General features: G+C 43.4%; 2 protein-coding genes across 4 annotated transcripts in view; one reads left to right on the forward strand and one right to left on the reverse strand.

Moving 5' to 3' along the window:
• bsk (mitogen-activated protein kinase dJNK) overlaps window positions 1-19,887 on the reverse strand; it is a 153,015-nt gene that overhangs the window by 589 nt on the left and 132,539 nt on the right. The window lies entirely within an intron of this gene.
• LOC137586070 (uncharacterized) lies at window positions 2,587-12,006 on the forward strand. Its single transcript, XM_068302078.1, has 2 exons — window positions 2,587-2,883; window positions 10,721-12,006. The coding sequence occupies exon 2, from the start codon at window positions 10,749-10,751 to the stop codon at window positions 11,643-11,645; it is 897 nt and encodes a 298-aa protein (XP_068158179.1). The 5' UTR covers window positions 2,587-2,883; window positions 10,721-10,748; the 3' UTR covers window positions 11,646-12,006.

A 19,887-nucleotide genomic window follows, 5' to 3' on the forward strand; every position in this document is an offset into this window, starting at 1 on the left:
AAATAAGGAAAATAGGGACATGGGGAAATTAAGAACAAATACTTTTTGACTATCTTATAATCATTAGTTAAAAAAACTAACGGCAATGAGTGCGTGGTGCTGGACATTGCTGAGTCGGAAAATATAACACACGCGGCCGCTCTGGCCAATTTGCAATATGATACATCTTCACTCTCCCGCTCCTGCGCCATATATACAAATATTCTTTTACGTAAACAATTATGCATTTAAACACAAACATATATTTATACATAAGCATATATTTATACAGCGCAGCTTCGCGGTCTTAGCTATAGTTAACAATTGGTATAGAATTAAGAATTATTCAATAAACCCAACTCAAGACGAAAAGACCTGCTTGTGTCTCTTACTTAAAATACCAAGACAATATAAACGACCTAAGTTCCGTGACTTGTTTACGGACATTCTCAAATTTCCCCGTTGAAAAGCTGTACCATCTCCCGATTGACGATTTCCTCAACGAGCGGTTTCGGACCCTCGAACCGGTTGAAAATACAACTGCAATGGCTATTTCGATTCCCACATCCAAACCTCTGCGAAACCCACTTCACCCAGAAGGCTAATACATTCAAAGCCAAGGTGACCACCAAACCAAAGTCCTGGAATCTCTGTATGAAGGAGAATCACCCGGTGCGTCGATATTCCCGCTTTCTTCTTTCGGTGCCAGAGAGGGTAGCATACATAAAAAAAGTCTGTGTCCGAACTGTTTCGCAAGAGGGCATCAAGGAAAAGATTGCCGGAGATTGCCAAGATTGTCCAAACTGTTAAGGCCGAGGTGACAGGCATTAACGGAAAGGTCAATAGGACCATGAAGGTTTGTCACGTCAGGATTCGATAATCGCCCCATATTCTCGTACTGGATTAACGGAACTCGTAACTCTCCTAACTACCCCTCACTCTCTGCTGTTCACCCGGTGGCGTGAACAGTTATCAATCGCTGCCATTTCTCATTTTTTGTGCCTTTTTTTATACAATTTCTTTCTTACACACACACATACATACACCATTTGTTTTTTTTTTTTTTTTTTTTTTTTTGTTTTGATTGACTCTTTCTTGATGTCCTAGGTCTAACTTAGTCTATTGTCTATTGTCACGGTCGCCATGTAACGACCGGGTTCCACTTGATTGAAATAATTTAAAACCGAACACGTCGTTGTTGTTTGGTGCTAATATTCAGATTGCTTTTTATTCAAAAAATATTCTTTTGCTTAACCTATGTACGTTTACACATAAATTCTTATGCTGCGACTTTTATCGACAGCTACAAAAGAGAGGGAGAGGTCAGTACATATGTACATACATATTGTTTGGAGCGCTTGCGCTCTAGCTATGTTACGCATGTGCATTGTTGCTTGTGAATATAGGTATGTTTGTGTATATATAAATGTACATACATACATATGTGAAAATGCTTAGCTGTATATTTATGTGAATATGTTTATGTACATACATTAATGTATATACACATATTCAAGTGCACACTTATATTTTATTGCGTACATATTTGATTGTTTACACTTGCAACAAAGTGTTACTAGTTGAACTCTTTTTATTAATTGATTTTAGATATGAATATACTACACTATAATTGGAGGCTTCAGAGTTTTTTCGCATTTTATGATGAGGAATAATTCCTTCCAATTAAATGGAAAAAGCGGATAATGAGACAGACAGTGTAAACAACTTAAGTATTGGCTTACATTAAGCCTCTACACAAAACCTCAATACGCAGCTGGGTATTCCATCAGATACAGGTGCATATACTGGTTTGACGAAACTGAGCACATTTTGTCATAATAAATAAAAATACATAAATACCAAAAGTATGGTCAAGGAACAAAGAGAAATATTTATTTATTTATTTTTATTTATTTATTTATTTATTTACGCCAACTAACACAGCAGTCGACAAAAAAGCTTAAGCTAAAGAAAGATAGTAATTAAATGAAGAAGGTAGCTTAGCTTTATACACAACTAAACATCCCCGACCCGGTGGAGGTGTTTTATTTGCACAAGATGCCAGCTATGCCCCGATTCACAGCCAATGTGGTCAGGGATGAGTTGCAGCCAATCCAAGTGCAGAATATTTTCATTGGTTTCGCTGTAGATGATTAAAAAGTATAGCGCGAAGAGAAGTGACAGAAAGATGAGGAGGGATAAGGTGAGAAAGGTTGATAAAAGATTGGCAAAGAACGCGAAAAGGTTCGTGAAGAGAGTAGTTAGTCAGACATCTACTAAGGTGAATAGGAAAAAGTTTCTAGTCCGAAGTGAGGGAACACAAAAATATAGCGTATCTAGTAAATTGGTAGAAAAGACTTCGCCGTTGACTAGTTTATGGAGAGAGAGAATGCCAAAAACGAAACTACGGTTATAAAGTGAAGGAAGATTAATAAGAAGAAGTCTGTCAGAATTGTTCACGCCACCGGGTGAACAGCAGTGAGCGGCGAAGAGCAGTGAGCGGTGAGGAGTGAGGAGGGTTTTTTGATCCTCGGCGTCTACGGTCACACCAGGAGGAGTGACTTGATTTTTTCCAATGGGCACCGCCATCACTAAGAATCGAGCCTTTCACCCGAACACCCGTTCTCTTGCATTTTTTTACGATTTGTTAATCACTTTCAACCCGAACCATTTCCGTGTGTGCCGGTTTACCTGTGAATATTATATAAATAATAAAACCTACATTTAGTTAACCGAAGTTTCTCGTGCGTTTTAATTCACCACTCGCTCACCACAAACTGAAGAAATTGGCACCCGCCAACTCCTTGTATTTCATTTGGATCCTTCCGCCCCCCCACGAACATTGGTCCTTCGAGCCGGATATCCTTCCGCTCCTCCAGCTTGCATCGGCGGAATTCCTGATAAGTACAAAATTTCATTATTCATTTCATTTACATACTACTAAAAGTGTGAGGTTTTCCCGCTTCTCCATAGCGACCTACACACTTTTACATATTGTATGTACATACCTGACCTGTTCCAAGGTTTCATGGTAGTTCCTAATCCTTAGCGTGATTGTCCAACGTTCTCATTTTACATTCCACGATTATCCATTTTCATTTATGTTTTTTTTTCCTCGCACTTGTCCAAATCCACCTTTTTTACATATGCATTCACATGTACATGTAATTTCCACAGCTGTTTGCCAAATCCGCGTAAAAGTTTAAAAAACAAAAAAAAAAAAATTATTAAAGTGTTATAAAAAATAGGGAAAAATAAAAATCAAAGTGTTCACCGCGTTTTCTTATGTGTTGGAATAATAATCTTTAATGCCAAACTTATTTCCACACGCGCGTATCTACGTACATACATACATCGTCACCTGTTGATGTACGCGCATATGTACATACATATCCATATACATACAATCCCTTCGCACATTTACCACGACACAAAAGGCAAAAAAAATATTCTTTTTTTTTAAATAGCACTTCACGTATGCACCGCGATTTCTTGCGCGTTCGAATTAGGTGCGAAATTAATTTCCTCACGCGCGTCTTTGGATACCGGTGCACTTGCTTACATACGTACATACATACATATGTATATGCTTACATAGTCATACATTGCACATACATATGTACATATCCACAACGCATAATACATTTCGGTGTCGCGCATTGATTTAACACAACCCCACATCCAATTAAATTACAATTACTTACGTTTTTTTTGTTGTTGTGAACAACGCGTGTGCATACATATCTATACTCACCTGTGTACTTATGCATGTACGTACACACATAGATCAAAGCATCTGTCCATATGCATTGATCGGTTGTTTTATTTGCGCACAACACTCGCTTGTTTTTCCGCACAACACTTGTTCTTGGTTTTTCCGCACAACCACAAAAAAAAAATTATTCACATACATAATTAAACAACAAAATCAAAAACCAAATATATAAACAGCGGCCGACAGCTGTTTTCGGAGTAGTGGTGACACGTGAGTCGAGTCGTGATATCGATAGGCGGCTCAAGCGCGCCAAATTTAAATCACATTATTTCCGATTCTCTTTTTTCGCCTAATTATATATCCGCCCATATTTATAAAACAATACATATATATTTTTCCAGCATTATCGTGCCCACATTTATATATCCGTCCATATTTATAAATCATTTATATAATTTTTCCGGCCAACTTTTTGCGCTCACATATATATATCCGTCCATATTTATAAATTATATATATAATTTTTTTCGGCCAGTATTTTGCGCTCATATATATATCCGCCCATATTTATAAATAAATACATATATATTTTTTCCAGCACTATCGGGCCCATATTTATATATCCGTCCATATTTATAAATTATATATATAATTTTTTCGGCCAGTATTTTGCGCTCATATATATATCCGCCCATATTTATAAATAAACACATATAAATTTTTTCCAGCACTATCGGGCCCATATTTATATATCCGTTCATATTTAAAAACTATATATATATTTTTTCCGGCCAGTATTTTGCGCTCAATATATATCCGCCCATATTTATAAATAAACACATATAAATTTTTTCCAGCACTATCGGGCCCATATTTATATATCCGTTCAGCTTTAAAAACTATATATATATTTTTTCCGGCCAGCCTTTTGCGCTCATATATATATCCGCCCATATTTCTAAATAAATACATATATATATATTTTTTCCAGCACTATCGGGCCCATATTTATATCTCCGTCCATATTTATAAATTATATATACAATTTTTTCCGGCCATTATTCTGCGCACACATATATATCCAGATCCAGATTTATATAAAAACGTATTTTCCTTTTATCCTATACATCTTTGTTTATATATTTCATCCGTGTTTTGTTTTATACGTACTCCCATCGGTAATTTTCAATCCGCATTCGTGCGTTCGTATATTATTCCGCATCTATCCCCATTAAAGAGGCTTCGTTTCCGAGCCACACGCGAGAAAATTCTCCCGCAATCCTGCGGTGCACAGTGAGGAAGTTCTTGCGTCCCCATACAGTCCACTTCTCACTTCCAAAACAAAAAAAAGGGACGCGCACAAACGCGGTGTTCGTCGGTAAGCTCGTCCCCTGAGTATGTCCACGGAGCCGTCCAAGACTGCGCCGAAGTCCAACAGTCTTTCGTCTCCCTCTGCAACTCCGGAGAAGGTTCGGCCTCCGACAACTCCGGTGACCGTGAAGCGTACGGATATTTCGCGCAAGTTCTCGTCAGTTCGCAGCCGCAGCGAATCCCCAAGGTCCCGTCCGTCTTCGTCCAGCTTACCTGAGGGTCGCAGATTCTCGGTTAAAGACTCGAGGGAACACCAAGGTCGTTCCAAGCTTTCAACTCAGACCCAGATTCCGCACGTTGTTGTGACGCACTGTTCTGACGCTCCCGTCACCCGATCCGTATCACAACAGCGTAGAGAACACTCCAGAATGTCCCTTTCCGATTTCGTTATAGCGTGCGACGCATTGACTCTGTTTGAAGCTCGCGAGAGTGAAGCTCTAACTTCTGAAGTGCCCTTGTTTTCCATTAAAATGCACTTAGAGCAGCTCAAATCCCTTTGGTCAACTGTCGAGATGGAATACTCCCGTTGTCACAAGGCCTTGACAATCCAAGCCGACGAGGAAAGCTTGGCAAACATAAGCCACATCAAGGCGAAGCACGAATCCGCTTACGCGGCATATGTGCGATGCGGGACGTTGTTCGGAGAACGCATCGAACAGCTCTCGGTACAGATGACGACTCTTAGGCGTCAGCCAACCGCTCCGTCGGGGCCACCGGGGCATAGAGTTCCTCCGTGTGAGGTAGAGACATTTGATGGCGACAGCCTAGCATGGCCCACATTCCGCGATTTGTTCGCCGCCATTTATATCGCCAATCCGTATTTGTCACAAGTGGAGAAGCTCTATCACTTGAACGCCAAGACGCGAGGGGAAGCGAGAACCATCGTGGCTAAGTCCCCCTGACGAATGAGGGTTTCCAGGCCGCGTGGGAGAACCTCACCGCACGGTACGAAAACAGCCGTCTGCTGGTCATGACTCAAGCCAGACAACTCCTTCAGATTCCCGCGGTGGCACAAGAGTCGGGCAAATCCTTGCGAGAGCTGCAGACCGCGTTTCAAGGGTGTCTTACCGCACTTGAGCGTTCGGGTGTTAGTACTGAGAATTGGGATGTCCTACTTATCGCCATCTGCACTAGTAAATTGCCGAAGGCCACAATCCTCCTGTGGGAGCAATCAGTGCCCAATAAGACTGTCGTCTCAACGTGGTCCGATTTGAACCAATTTCTTACCGATCGGTATCGGGTCCTGGATGCCACCGACGAACATAAGTCGGCCCCAAGTGTCCAAGCCATCCCCATTGGCCCCCGCAAATCCTCTGCAACGATGAAAGTCCAAGCGTTTCCAGCGAAAGCTCAGCTCAAATCGGCGTCTTGCAAGCTGTGCCATCGGGAAAATCACCCAATACGGCTCTGCCCTAGTTTCCTTGATATGCCTGTTCAGAGGCGGCTGGAAACCATTAGACAGCAGGGACTTTGTCTGAACTGTTTTGCCCGCGGTCATCAAGTGAAGGGCTGCTCCAGTGCGCATAATTGCCATACCTGCAAGGAACGTCATCATACGCTGTTGCATCCTAGTGATGTGTCCGTGCCCTCGCCATCCGCTGCGCAAGTCCCACCATCCAGCGTCACAGAGCGCCCGTCCGCGAGCGACCAGCTCACAAATGCTCAAAGTTATTTTGCATCTACCCCAGGCAGAGGCCTTTTAGGCACTGCGATTGTCACTCTGCACCATCGTGGTGTGGATCATCATATTCGGGCGTTGATCGACTCGGGAGCCGATTCAACTTTTCTCTCCGAACGCGTCTTCAGCATGGTCCAGCCCCCCTTCTACCCAGTAGACGCCGCGGTTACTGGCATGGGCCAGAGTGATGGAGGCTGCGCCGACAAGGTGTGTCTGCTAATGCTGTCTCCCCCGTGTGACAGATTGAACAAGATTGAGGTCTCCGCCCTGGTCGTATCCAAATTGTCAGGGGCCATTCCAACAGCTCCATTCCTTAATACGGTTCCGACGCAGTGCCTCGATCGCCCCCTGGCTGACCCGTACTACAACAAGCCCGCGCCTATTGACATGATCATCGGTGTAGACCTGTTTCCCCACATCCTCGGAGAACGGATCAAAAAGGATATTGGTGATTTTGTCGGGCTAGAAACCATCTTTGGATGGGTTCTGTGTGGGGCTATCACTCCTGACCCCCCGGTGTCTAGATCCGTTTTCGCGGCACAGACGCGAGTTAGTCCCGAAGCAAAGCTTGATGTACTCCTCACCAAGTTTTGGGAGGTGGAAGACCTTCCCGCAAAGCCGGAAAAGGAGGATGACGCATTCTGCGAGCGGAACTTCCAGGAGACCACCCAAAGGGGAAAGGACGGCCGATATGTTGTGTCCCTACCGTTCAAAGGTCCGAATAGCGTTGACTTGGGCCACTCAAGACCGATCGCGCTGGCTCAATTCCTGCGGAATGAGGCACGCCTTCTCAAGGATCCGGTTCTAAAAACGCAGTACGATGCCATTATTCAAGAATATGAGGAATTGGGTCATATGATTCGGGTGACGCCGCCTCAAGATGGGAAAAACTTCTATCTCCCCCATCATGCGGTGTTTAAGCCCGATAGCACCACCACTAAGGTACGCGTGGTATTTAACGCGTCGAGCCCCTCCACACAAGGCGTCAGCCTCAACGATGTCTTGCACACCGGTCCTACTCTTCAGGCCGACCTCACGCTTCAGGTACTGAAATGGCGGTTCTTTCAATTCGTTTTCAATGCCGACATAACGCAGATGTATCGACAAATCCGAGTCGATCCCAGGCATACCCCCTTTCAGCGGATCCTCTACCGAGACCGCTGCGGCAATATTCAGGATTACGAGTTACAAACTGTCACGTTTGGGGTTAACTGCGCGCCATTCTTGGCGATCCGAGTCCTTTTACAACTGGCACAAGACGTGCAAACGATGTATCCTCAGGCGAGCGAAATCCTTCGGAACTACATGTATGTTGATGATGTCCTTGCCGGCGCTCACACTGAAGCCGACGCTCGTCTCGCCATACGAGAGCTTCAAGCGGTCCTCCAATCTGCGGGATTCCCGCTTCGGAAGTGGACTTCCAATAAGAAGGAAGTACTTCAAGCCATTCCGAGAGAGCACCTGCTGCGAGAGGACTTTCTCGAGCTGGAAGACGCGAGCACCGCAAAAACCTTGGGTATTCGATGGCAAGCTGCTGAGGACGTCTTCTTCTTCACCACAGCGGACCCCCCCTTGAAGGAGTCGATCTCCAAGAGGCAGGTTCTGTCTCATATCGCTAAGCTCTTCGACCCCGCTGGGTGGCTAGCCCCATTTGTCATCCGAGCGAAGATATTCATGCAGCAAATCTGGCTTACCGAACTGGGCTGGGATGATGCTCTGCCGCCTCTCCTGCTGCAGCAATGGCATGAATTCCTGCAGGATTACCCAGGCCTCAGTCGACTCCGCATTCCCCGTTGGCTAAACACCAGCGATAAGCTCTCGTGGGAGCTTCATGGCTTCTGTGACGCGTCACAGAAAGCGTATGGAGCGGCCCTATATGTGCGGGTTCGGTACGGCAATCAAGTAGACGTCCATTTATTAACGGCTAAGACCCGTGTAGCTCCAGTCAAAACAGTCTCGCTGCCTCGGCTAGAGTTGTGCGGAGCGGTTCTGCTAGCCGATCTCTGGGCGTCGATCGTTCCTGAACTTCCAATCCGACCTGCAACCTCCCAGTTTTGGACCGACTCTACCATCGTGTTGGCTTGGCTCAATAAACCTCCGTGCAGTTGGTCCACCTTCGTGGCCAATCGCGTATCCAGGATCTCCGAAAGCACTAGTGGCCAAAGCTGGTCACATGTGCGCTCCGAGGACAACCCCGCGGATCTGGCGAGCCGTGGAGTCTCCGCGGCCGAGCTATCGGCCAGCAGCCTCTGGTGGCATGGGCCGGACTGGCTCCAGAGAGCCCCCGAGTATTGGCCAACTCCCCATAACGAACTCCCAGACACCCAGCTGGAGCAACGGGTCCAGTGCCACACCACCGCGACCACGCTACTCGAGGACGTCAGCGAACGGTTCTCGAATTATGGTAGGGCTCTACGAGTCATCGCGTACATCCTACGCTTCGCCACCAAGAGGATTTCGACGCCTTCCACGGTTCGCCTCACCAATGACGAACTTCTTTCCGCCGAGCGCGCCTTGATTCGGACCTCTCAGCGGCGGGAATACCTCGCGGAGATACGGGCCCTGGGCGAAGGGCGACCCCTGCCATCATCCAGCACTCTACTCAATCTGAACCCATTTCTCGACCAGCATGGGTTACTCCGCTCCTGCGGACGACTCCGGGCCGCTGAGTCCCTCCGATATGATGAACGTCACCCTATTCTCCTCCCATATAGTACTCATTTCACTCGCCTGCTTGTCGCATTCGCCCACCGCATCACGTTGCATGGCGGCAATCAACTGATGGTGCGGTATTTGCGCACCAAATTCTGGATCCCACGGATAAAGAACATGGTAAAGTCCCACATCAAGGGGTGCAAGGTCTGCATCGTTCATCGTCGACGACTACAGACCCAGATGATGGGTGATCTCCCTCGAGAACGCATCACGTATTCCAGGCCCTTCACCCACACGGGCATTGATTTCGCAGGGCCGTTCGAGATCAAAAATTACACCGGGCGTGCGTGTCTCATAACTAAGGGTTATGTCTGCGTCTTTGTGTGTTTCAGCACGAAGGCAATCCATCTCGAGGCTACCTCCGACCTCACCACTGAAAGATTTCTGGCAGCCTTCTCTCGGTTTGTCGCACGGAGACAATGTCCACAGCGCATTTACTCCGACAACGGCAAAACCTTCGTAGGGGCCTCAAAGGCGCTCGAAAAAGATTTCCTGAACGCCACCAAGCTTGAAATAATGAAGGCATTCCCCCAGCACATCCTATCCTGGCAGTTCATTCCGCCAAGCGCGCCCCACATGGGAGGACTGTGGGAAGCAGGGGTCAAAAGTTTTAAGACCCTGTTTTACAAGTCCTCGTCCACTGTCAAATACACCTTCGAGGAACTTTCCACTCTCCTGTGTAGGATCGAAGCGTGCCTAAACTCCAGGCCAATCTCTCCCATGAGTGAGGACCCAGAGGATCTACTGGCCCTAAGCCCGGGACATTTCCTGATTGGAGGACCACTCTTAGCCATTGCGGAACCGGAAATTCTGGTCGAGCCTATGTCGCTGATCAACCGATGGCAGCGACTAAAGGCAATCCAGCAGGCTTTCTGCCGCCGCTGGAAGAGTGAGTACCTCAAGGAGCTTCACAAACGGAACAAGTGGAAATCACCGACTCGCAGCATCCAGACCGGCGACCTCGTGATCGTGTCCGAAGATCATCTCCCCTCCAACGAGTGGCGCTTAGGGCGAATTGAGCGCACTCTGCCCGGGGCTGACGGCCTCGTCCGAGTGGCTGATGTCACCACCGCGCGTGGGTCTATCCGAAGACCCGTAGCGAAGCTCATTCTGTTGCAAGACAGCAGGAGTCCTGAGTCTAAAACCTTATCGTGACTCCTAATCCCTCTATGTTTCCTCCGAATGTCCTCGTCTCCGTGCATGTTTCTCGTTCCCGTGCATAGACTAATCCACTCCCCCATACGTAATTTCTTTCGTTACAGTTCATTCAGCTCGCCCTTTCATAGCGACATGGCCCCCACGCGTCTGCCGCACCACCGCAGCAAACGAGCTCCACAGGGCACGAACGTGTACCGATGCCGGGTCTGTCGGGGGGTTCATGCACTCCGGCAGTGTCAGCGCTTCCTAAACCTCCGAGGGGAAAAGCGGCTTCGGGCGGTGCTCATCAATAAATATTGTCCCAATTGCTTGGCCCACGAGCATTCATCCGACGCGTGTCGGACTCGCCATGGTTGCCGACGATGCGGGCAAAGGCACCATACCCTGCTCCACATGGCCGACCAACCGCCGAGACGACGTGCCTCCGCCCGGCGTCGCAGCCGATCACCCCCCTCCAGTCGTGCTGCACCCCCGCTACAACCCCGTTCCCGATCATCGTCCGACCGCTCCGCTTCCCCAGAAGGCGCACCCGAGATTTCGTTATCCTCCCTGCTCCACGCCAGGACGACGACTGTCCTGCCCACCGCAGTCCTACGGTTGGGCAATGGCTCGAAATCCTTCGAGACCCGCGTCCTTCTTGATGCGTGTGCGGCTGAGAGCCGCATCAATCTCTCCTTTGCCCGGTCCCTGGGGTTAGCTGTGACCACGGTCGGGGTCGACCAAGCCTGTACGGCCGTCCTCGAGTCGAGGTCCGACAAGACGTTCCGACGGAACGTTATATTCCGGGTCGAAGAGGACTTGCTCATCCGCACTCCCATCCGGGAAGTGGCGGCGCCGGTCCGAGAGAAGTTCGCAACCCTGATCCTGGCCGACCCCTACTTCTATCGGCCGGCGTCGGTATCCGTGGTGCTCGGGGCAGACCTCTATCCTGAGGTCATCCAACCAGGCTGTGTGCCCGGTCATAGCGGTACTCCCGCAGCCCAGAGCACCGTGTTCGGATGGGTCGTCTCCGGCTCCTGTGGGATCTAGGCGCTCCAGGACGTTGCCGTCCCCCATCCTTTATATGTCCAGGGTGACAATTGCAACATGTTGCAAGGGGGGCGGTATGTTCACGCCACCGGGTGAACAGCAGTGAGCGGCGAAGAGCAGTGAGCGGTGAGGAGTGAGGAGGGTTTTTTGATCCTCGGCGTCTACGGTCACACCAGGAGGAGTGACTTGATTTTTTCCAATGGGCACCGCCATCACTAAGAATCGAGCCTTTCACCCGAACACCCGTTCTCTTGCATTTTTTTACGATTTGTTAATCACTTTCAACCCGAACCATTTCCGTGTGTGCCGGTTTACCTGTGAATATTATATAAATAATAAAACCTACATTTAGTTAACCGAAGTTTCTCGTGCGTTTTAATTCACCACTCGCTCACCACAAACTGAAGAAATTGGCACCCGCCAACTCCTTGTATTTCATTTGGATCCTTCCGCCCCCCCACGAACAAGAATAAGTAGGCGAAGACTCGGGTCCCAATTTAGACCGCGTAGCGCAAACTTAAGGAATTGCTTCTGTACCGATTCAATACTACGCTGGTGAACATCATATTGCGGGTTCCACACTGGCGAGCAATATTCAAGAGTAGGGCGAACTAACGAAGTGTATAAAACCTTTGTTACATAGGGATCATCAAATTCTTTGGCCCAACGTTTAATGAAGCCGAGAAGGCTGCTTGCTCTGTTGACAATAGAAGAAATATGAACATTAAATGAAAGTTTGGGGTCAAACATAACGCCTAAGTCTTTGAATGATGGTACACAATCTAATAGAACGACTTAATAGAATAATGAGCTAGGAGCGGAGACAAACGACTGAAAGTCATAAAAGAACACTTAGAGGCATTAAGGTGTAATTTATTAACGTGGCACCAATCACAGAAAGCATCGAGATCTGATTGCAAGTGCTGTTGGAAAGAAGGATCGTTATAGTAATAACAAATCTTGACGTCATCCGCAAACATTAGCTCGCGTGAATGAGCCAAGGCCAAAGGCAAATCATTTATAAACAATGTAAATAATAGTGGGCCCAGATGACTGCCTTGGGGTACACCTGACGTAACTCGAACAGTTTTAGATATCGAGGAACGAAAAGACACCTTTTGGGTTCTGCCAATAAGATACGACTTCAACCAAGCCAATAGTTTTGGAGAAAAACCCATGATGTTAAGTTTCGCGAGAAGCATAGAATGATCAACCGGATCGAAAGCCTTGCTAAAGTCAGTATAAATAACATCAGTTTGACACTTTTTACGGAAGCCATGGTGTACAAGGGTCGTCAATTCTAAAAGGTTAGTAAGCGACGAACGACCTTTCATGAAGCCATGCTGACAAGAAGAAATAGCGGACCTGGTTAGATGTTGAAGGGAAGACGTAATAATTTTCTCAAACAGCTTAGGTATTGCCGAAAGTTTGGCAATGCCACGGTAGTTAGAAACATCCGATTTGCTACCCTTTTTAAAAAGCGGAATAATAAAAGACTCCTTCCAAATATCAGGAAAGCTATAAGTCTCACTCGATATAAAGAATAACCGAGCTAAAGGCTTAGATAGGGAAATCGAAAACATTTTAAGGATGCAACTAGGTATATTATCAGGCCCGGGAACGAAGGAAGACTTCATAGATGACAAGCTGGAGATAATACAGTCTTCAGTAATACTGAGAGAAAACATACAATTTAAATGTGGGATTGAAAAGGGATAGGGTGTGGGATCCGAAACAGTAGTAGAATAAGTCGACTGAAAGAATTTAGCAAACAGATCTGCAATACCTGAATCATTATTAGCAGTCTGGTCATTAAGTCTGAAGGTGGAAGGTAGTGCATTAGAGCGTCTTATGGAATTGACAAAGTCAAAAAGACAAAGCCAAAAATTGAGATTTGGCTATACAATAATTTGCATAGTCAAGTCGCGAACCAGTTTTTTTTAATCTTTTAAAATATCTCGATTTAATGTTACGGAGATTAGAGAGCCTACCTGTGAACCAGACTGGCGCGCTGGAGTCGGTAGAGACATTCACATAAGGAACGCATTTATCAACTAGAGAATTAAGAGCAGAGTAGAAAAACTTCTCTGCACAATCTATATCGCAGCACTCAAATAGAAATAACCAATCAAAAGAGAAAATAAGGCTGTTAAGAAGATTGAAATTTGTTTTACGAAAACATCTACGACGAGAATTTGAGATGTTATTAAATGAATTAGTAACGGAATTGTAAGAAATAGTAACTTCAATGGTAGGGTGATAAGGATCTTCAGGTTTCACTAGTGGCTGTGTTTGTGATACAGCACTAACAGTGGGATCAGAGACAAAAACAAGATCAAGGATTCTTTTAGAAGAGTAGAGAAAAGAACTCGACTGATATAGTGGACATTCAGGTAGGCTATCAAGCAAAACATGTTGAGATGAAGGAAATAAGAAAGATAGATTATCATCAACAAGCCAAGAAATATTAGGTAAAACTATAAGAAAATCACGATCTTTAAGACGACTAAAAATAGTTCGTAAAGCATCAGCATGGTGCACGTAGATCATGATATCAGATGCTGGAGGAATATATGAACAAGATATATATAGGCTAAAGTTAGAACATGTAACTTCGACGCAAATAAACTCAACACCTAAGGGGAGATCAATCGACCACACTTGAACACAGATTCGAGTTGACAGCTAGAGTATTCCACCGCCGCGACGACCAACACGATCAATCCTATAAGAAATAAAGTTATTAGAAAGAATTTCATTATCCAAAAGAGAGGAGTTAAGCCAAGTTTCAGTGAAAGCTAATATGTCAGCCGAAAAGGTTTGGCTATCACAGAACAGGTTCGAGAGCTTGGTAAGAAGTCCTCTTACATTTTGATAATGAATGCAAAGACTAGACGTTATTAGTTTTTTGAAGCATAAGATAAATTAGGAAGGTGGACAGGCAACGGACGGGAGCGCTTATTGGGCGCAAAATCGTGTACAACTAGGCCCTCTGGCCAAAAATTAGGGTCAACCATAGCTGAGAAGTACTCATTCGGTACTGTAATTTTAAAAGAGGAGATTTCGCGAGGCCTAGAAAACTTAAACTTTTGAATTAAAACCTTAGCAGAGCATATGTTACCAATGTAAGCTGCCACAGACGACTCAGAAGTATCTGGAGCAAGCCTAGAGATAAATAATTGTTTGCGATTAGGCACTACAGTTAGTGGAGGCGGAGGAGCATTGGGATCCGCAAGTGATTGAGAGCCAGCATGATTCTGTGATTGATCAGAGTTCCCCTGAGGGATACATTCAGGTACACGAGGGCTTGTAATGGGTACTTCAATCTGAAAAGAAGAGCATAAAGAGGGACAAGAAGATGATGTAGGCGAAAGAAAAATGGGAGACGAAGTAATAGAGAGAGCTTGCGACTGCTTACGAGGCAACTCAAGGGTACATTTCTTGGTCAATTTCTCAGAAGGTGGAACAAACTTGAATTGCGACAATAAATGTACGCTAGAGTCACACTCGTTAGTCAGGTGTTTGGCCAGTTTGTTTAAAGCAAGAAACTTTAAACGAAGATCCATATACATACGGCTAAAATGCAGCTGCTGGCTGGCACAAGATGGGCAAGTCCAGCGCATTAAGCCAAGCACAGTCTTAGACACAGACAAACCAGAAAATTAGTCGTAGTCGCGGTCATTGAGGCCAGCACATTTTAAGTGAATAAGATTATCGCAGAGCCAACAAGATATTGCTCTATACTGATCATCAAAACGATCAGAATGCTTGCAATTAGGTAGACAACAAGCCATTGAAAAGCCGAAAAAACACAAGGCAAAAAAAAAATATATATATACACACATATACATTACACACTTAGAAGCCGAGCTTTGAGAGGCGGCCTTACAAAAGTGATTACGCGGGAGAGAAGCTGAGCACAAGCAGAAAACAGAGAGAACAACAAAGCCACTAGCACTGATGGTATGATGGAGGCGATGAGGGGAGCAACTGCAGAAGCAATGACGAGAGTGAAAAATAAAAAATAAAAAATGCACCAAACACTAATCACGAAAAAGAAAAAATTGTTTAAACTGATTAATTTGGCGAATTATGGAAATAAAACACAAGCGTGTCAAGGGAACAACACCAGAGAAAGCGTAAACAAACTAAGCACAATTAAAAATTTAGAGAAAACAATAAATATTAATAAAAACTTAGGAACTATGCAAAAACACCACCGTCACGTCAGAGAGCAGAAGCTTTTATGTGAATGCGAATATATCAATGTAAACACATAAACATATTCAAGTGCACACTTATATTTTATTGCGTACATATTTTATTGTGTATACTTGCAACCAAATGTTATAAGTTGAGCTCTTTGTGTTGAATGATTTTGGTATGGTATGATAGTATATACTACACCTCCCTTTTTTAGAAAATAACGTAATATTATGGAGCTTTTTTATTAATTACTGATAATGATAATTAATGATTGATTAATGGTAATTTATGTATGTTAGAAAAATTGTTTTAGTTGTGTCTGGCCAGACAAATTTTTTTTTTTTTTTTTTTAGAGCGAAGCTCTCTTGGGAGCGTCGCGGTAGGAAATTATTTTTAAAAATCGTCAGACGTCAGATCTGCAGCGCGTCAGATTTTTTTTCTCTTCACTGTTCGTGAGAGACAAGGACCGACGACATTGAAACACCCGTGATTGGTCCGCCTATGTCTCTCTGTCTAGTCAGAGAGAATAGTCTATCTAAATCTGGGCCCGGCACAAAGAGAGCGCTCAAAAAGTTTAGTTGTATGTGTGCGTTTGCTTGTGTGCGTATGTTGCTTTACACTGCGCAAACTTCATCAAATTCTGCCTCAAATCAAGAAAACGAGTGCAGCAAATAATCTTATTGAAGAAAAAGATAGAGAAAACAAAGCAGCGATCAATTTTTTCATGTGTCTTTTCTCAACAAAGCGACATAGATCTGCTTCCTCCTCCCTCCTCCACCCTCTTGTTCATGATTTTTTTGTGTTAGGTCTTCGGCAGCCGTTCGGTTTACACGCATAAGAGGTGCCGAACGAGTTCGTCCCCCCGGGGGATATGAGTGCCGGGCTCTGATCTAACATAAATAGTCATTCAGTGAAGTAAACAATCAAGCGTGCAGTGTGAAAATTAAACCGTAAGGCTCAAAATAAACGATCTTTCGAGGAAGATGATTCCAAACCAAGAAAAAAGTCAAGTATATTGAAATTTGTCCGACCGCACAAACGCTTACCATAAAAATAAAAATAACATAAAATTAAACATAACTTTAACTTATTTACATATATAATTTACTTGCACTTTTCTCAGCTGATGTCAATCGATTGTTCAATATCTTTATCGATTATCGATAAATTATACAAAACTTGAGTCGAATACGAAAGATCCCGTTTTTAAGTTATTCGATAAGTTTTGTATTATGTATTTCCCGAATTAGAACTTTTCCTATTTGTTTTTTCATAGGTTAGGGTCATTCCACTTCTCGTAAATTCAAATTTTCGAAAATAAAAAATTTCTGGTTTTAAAAATTTCAGTGTTTTCCAATTTGAAAGTGAATAAGGACTGATTTCATCGTATTCAATTGCAAAGTTTAAAATTTTTGTGAATTTGCGGAATGAAATGGCGGGAAGTTCAAATTTTCAGAATTTCCAAATTATGATGTTGACAAATTTGGATTTTTACAAATATAAGAGCTAATAATGACAGATTTTATAAATTTCAATTCAAAATCCGACTAAAATTGGAATTTAAAAACTGGACTGGGCGCAAAATTTGATCTTTCAGAATTTTAAAAATAGAATTTTTCAAAATTTTGATTTTTTAAAATCTGTAAGTTGACAATCACTAATCGGTAATCAATAATTACATTGTATTGATTCTCATATAAAATTTTGAATTTTTACAATTTTCAAAAGAAAAATTGTGCAAAAATTCAAATCTTCCAAATTTTAATTGATTTACGTGTGAAAGTTGACAAGGACCACTTTTATTGGAAGTGCAAAGTTTTGAATTTTTCTACATTGTGAACGAAATTTTCAGGAAATTGAAATTTTCAGAATTTAAAAATTATGATTTTGAAAAATTTTGTTTTAAATTTAACAATGAGCAGAAATCCTGCAGAATATACAACAAGATATAACACAACCATAAATGCTGTTTTTTCACGTTTTTTAACCCACATCCAATCACAAACATACATTTCATATTTCAGTTCCCATAAACCAATCATTTCCGTGATAGAGTATGGGAACAATTAGGTTCAACAAAAATATTCGGGAAAATATCTTTGTAAAAAACTGTCACTGTTAAAAAAAAAAAAATTGAATACTCCAAACAGTCAAAATTTAAACGAAGATAAATATTATTGCTTTCATGTTTTGGTCGGGTGCAAGTTTAATAAAAATATGTTAATCAAAAAAGCCACTGTAAATAAAGCTTTGTAATACTGCGATGAGCTGAAATATATTATATTTTATCAGAAAAATACTATTGCTTTCATTTGTTGTTCATGTTCATTCATTTCTGCTATTGTATATGACTGTAGTTCTGACGATGTCAAGCTTTGTCTTACTTACAATGATACAAATTTATTTAGTCGGCTACAAGCTGATCTTAAAAACTTTCAATCTTGGTGCCAGTTTAATCTATTAAATCTTAACACTACCAAATGTAAGGTAATGACTTTTTTTTGTGACTCTCCTCAACTGGTCACTTATTTTCTAAACAATAGTCCTTTAGAACGTCTCAATTATATGAATGATTTGGGCGTACTTATGGACCATAAGTTAAATTTTAACTACCATATTTCCACCACCGTCGCAAAGGCCATGAGTGTTCTGGGTTTCACTGAAAAATGGTCCAAAGAATTTGACGACCCCTATACAACTAAAGTTCTTTTCACTTCGCTTGTCCGTCCTATTTTAGAGTATGGATCTTGCATTTGGTCACCTCCATATATGTCGCACCAGACTAGACTTGAATCCGTTCAAAAGCAGTTCTTGCTATTTGCTCTTTGTGGCTTAAGCTGGTATCGCAATGTCAATTTGCCTTCGTATTCTAGTAGACTTCTTTTGACTAACCTTCCTTCCCTTACCAAACGTAGAATTATGCTTGGTGTTCTTTTTATGCACAAGCTCCTCTTTGGTGATATTGGCTCGCCTGAGCTATTAGCTCAGGTTGATCTGTCGGTAATATGTAGACGGAGTAGACATCCTTTGATACCCTTAACCCTTAGTCGTTGTTCTTCTAACTATGCCATGCATGAACCTTTTACGGTCCTCTGCTCTGATTACCACCCTAGGTCGGTCGTGTGGGAGGTGGGCAGCTATATGATTTGGCTCGCCCGTAACAGGCTTTGTCCTGGTGTCGTAGGGGCCACTTGAACATACTGCGCATAGTATCGTCAACGTCCGCTAAAAAGTAAAAAAAAACAGAGGGCCGGGGCTAACTTCGACCGCGTCAAAGTTTGTATACCCTTGCAACTTTTTTGGTAACTCTTTCCTTACCTATTAGCCATCAATGTGGAAGAACGTTTTATATAAGAAGGCTTATGTTTGCGAAAGAATGGCCTACAATCATAGGAAATAACGAATATATTGATCAAAGTCACTGTTTTCCACTGATCGTTCCTATGGGAGGTATATGATATAGTCACCCGATCTTCATCAAATTCGGCACAGTCATTAACAGATATATAAAACTAACAAATGTTTAATTTGAAAACAATCGCGTTAAAAGTAACGAAGTTATTTACAAAAGTCACTGTTTTCGACTGATCGTTGCTATGGGAGCTATATGATATAGTCGCCCGTCTTGATCAAATTTTGCAAAGTCATTTACAGATATATTTAACTAACAAATGTTTAATTTGAAAGCAATCGCGGTAAAAGTAACGAAGTTATTTACAAAAGTCACTGTTTTCGACCGATCGCTCCTATGATATAGTCATCCGCTCTTGATCAAATTTGGCAAAGTCGTTTATAAGCGTAATTAACTCTCTAATATTAAGTTTCACGATAATAGCATAGAAAATAACGAAGTTATTGAGAAAAGTCACTGTTCGTGACTTTGGGGTTTGTATGGGAGCTATATTATATAGTGGTCCGACCCGGCTGAATCCGAGATATACAACCCCTGCAGTATATACAAGCCTACGTGCAAAATTTCAGCTCTGTAGCTCTGTAGCAGTCGGACGGACGGACGGACATGGGTATTTGAACTCGT

The sequence above is a fragment of the Drosophila tropicalis genome, unplaced genomic scaffold (assembly GCF_018151085.1).
Source record: "Drosophila tropicalis isolate 14030-0801.00 unplaced genomic scaffold, ASM1815108v1 contig_896, whole genome shotgun sequence".
Taxonomy (NCBI): Eukaryota; Metazoa; Arthropoda; class Insecta; order Diptera; family Drosophilidae; genus Drosophila; species Drosophila tropicalis.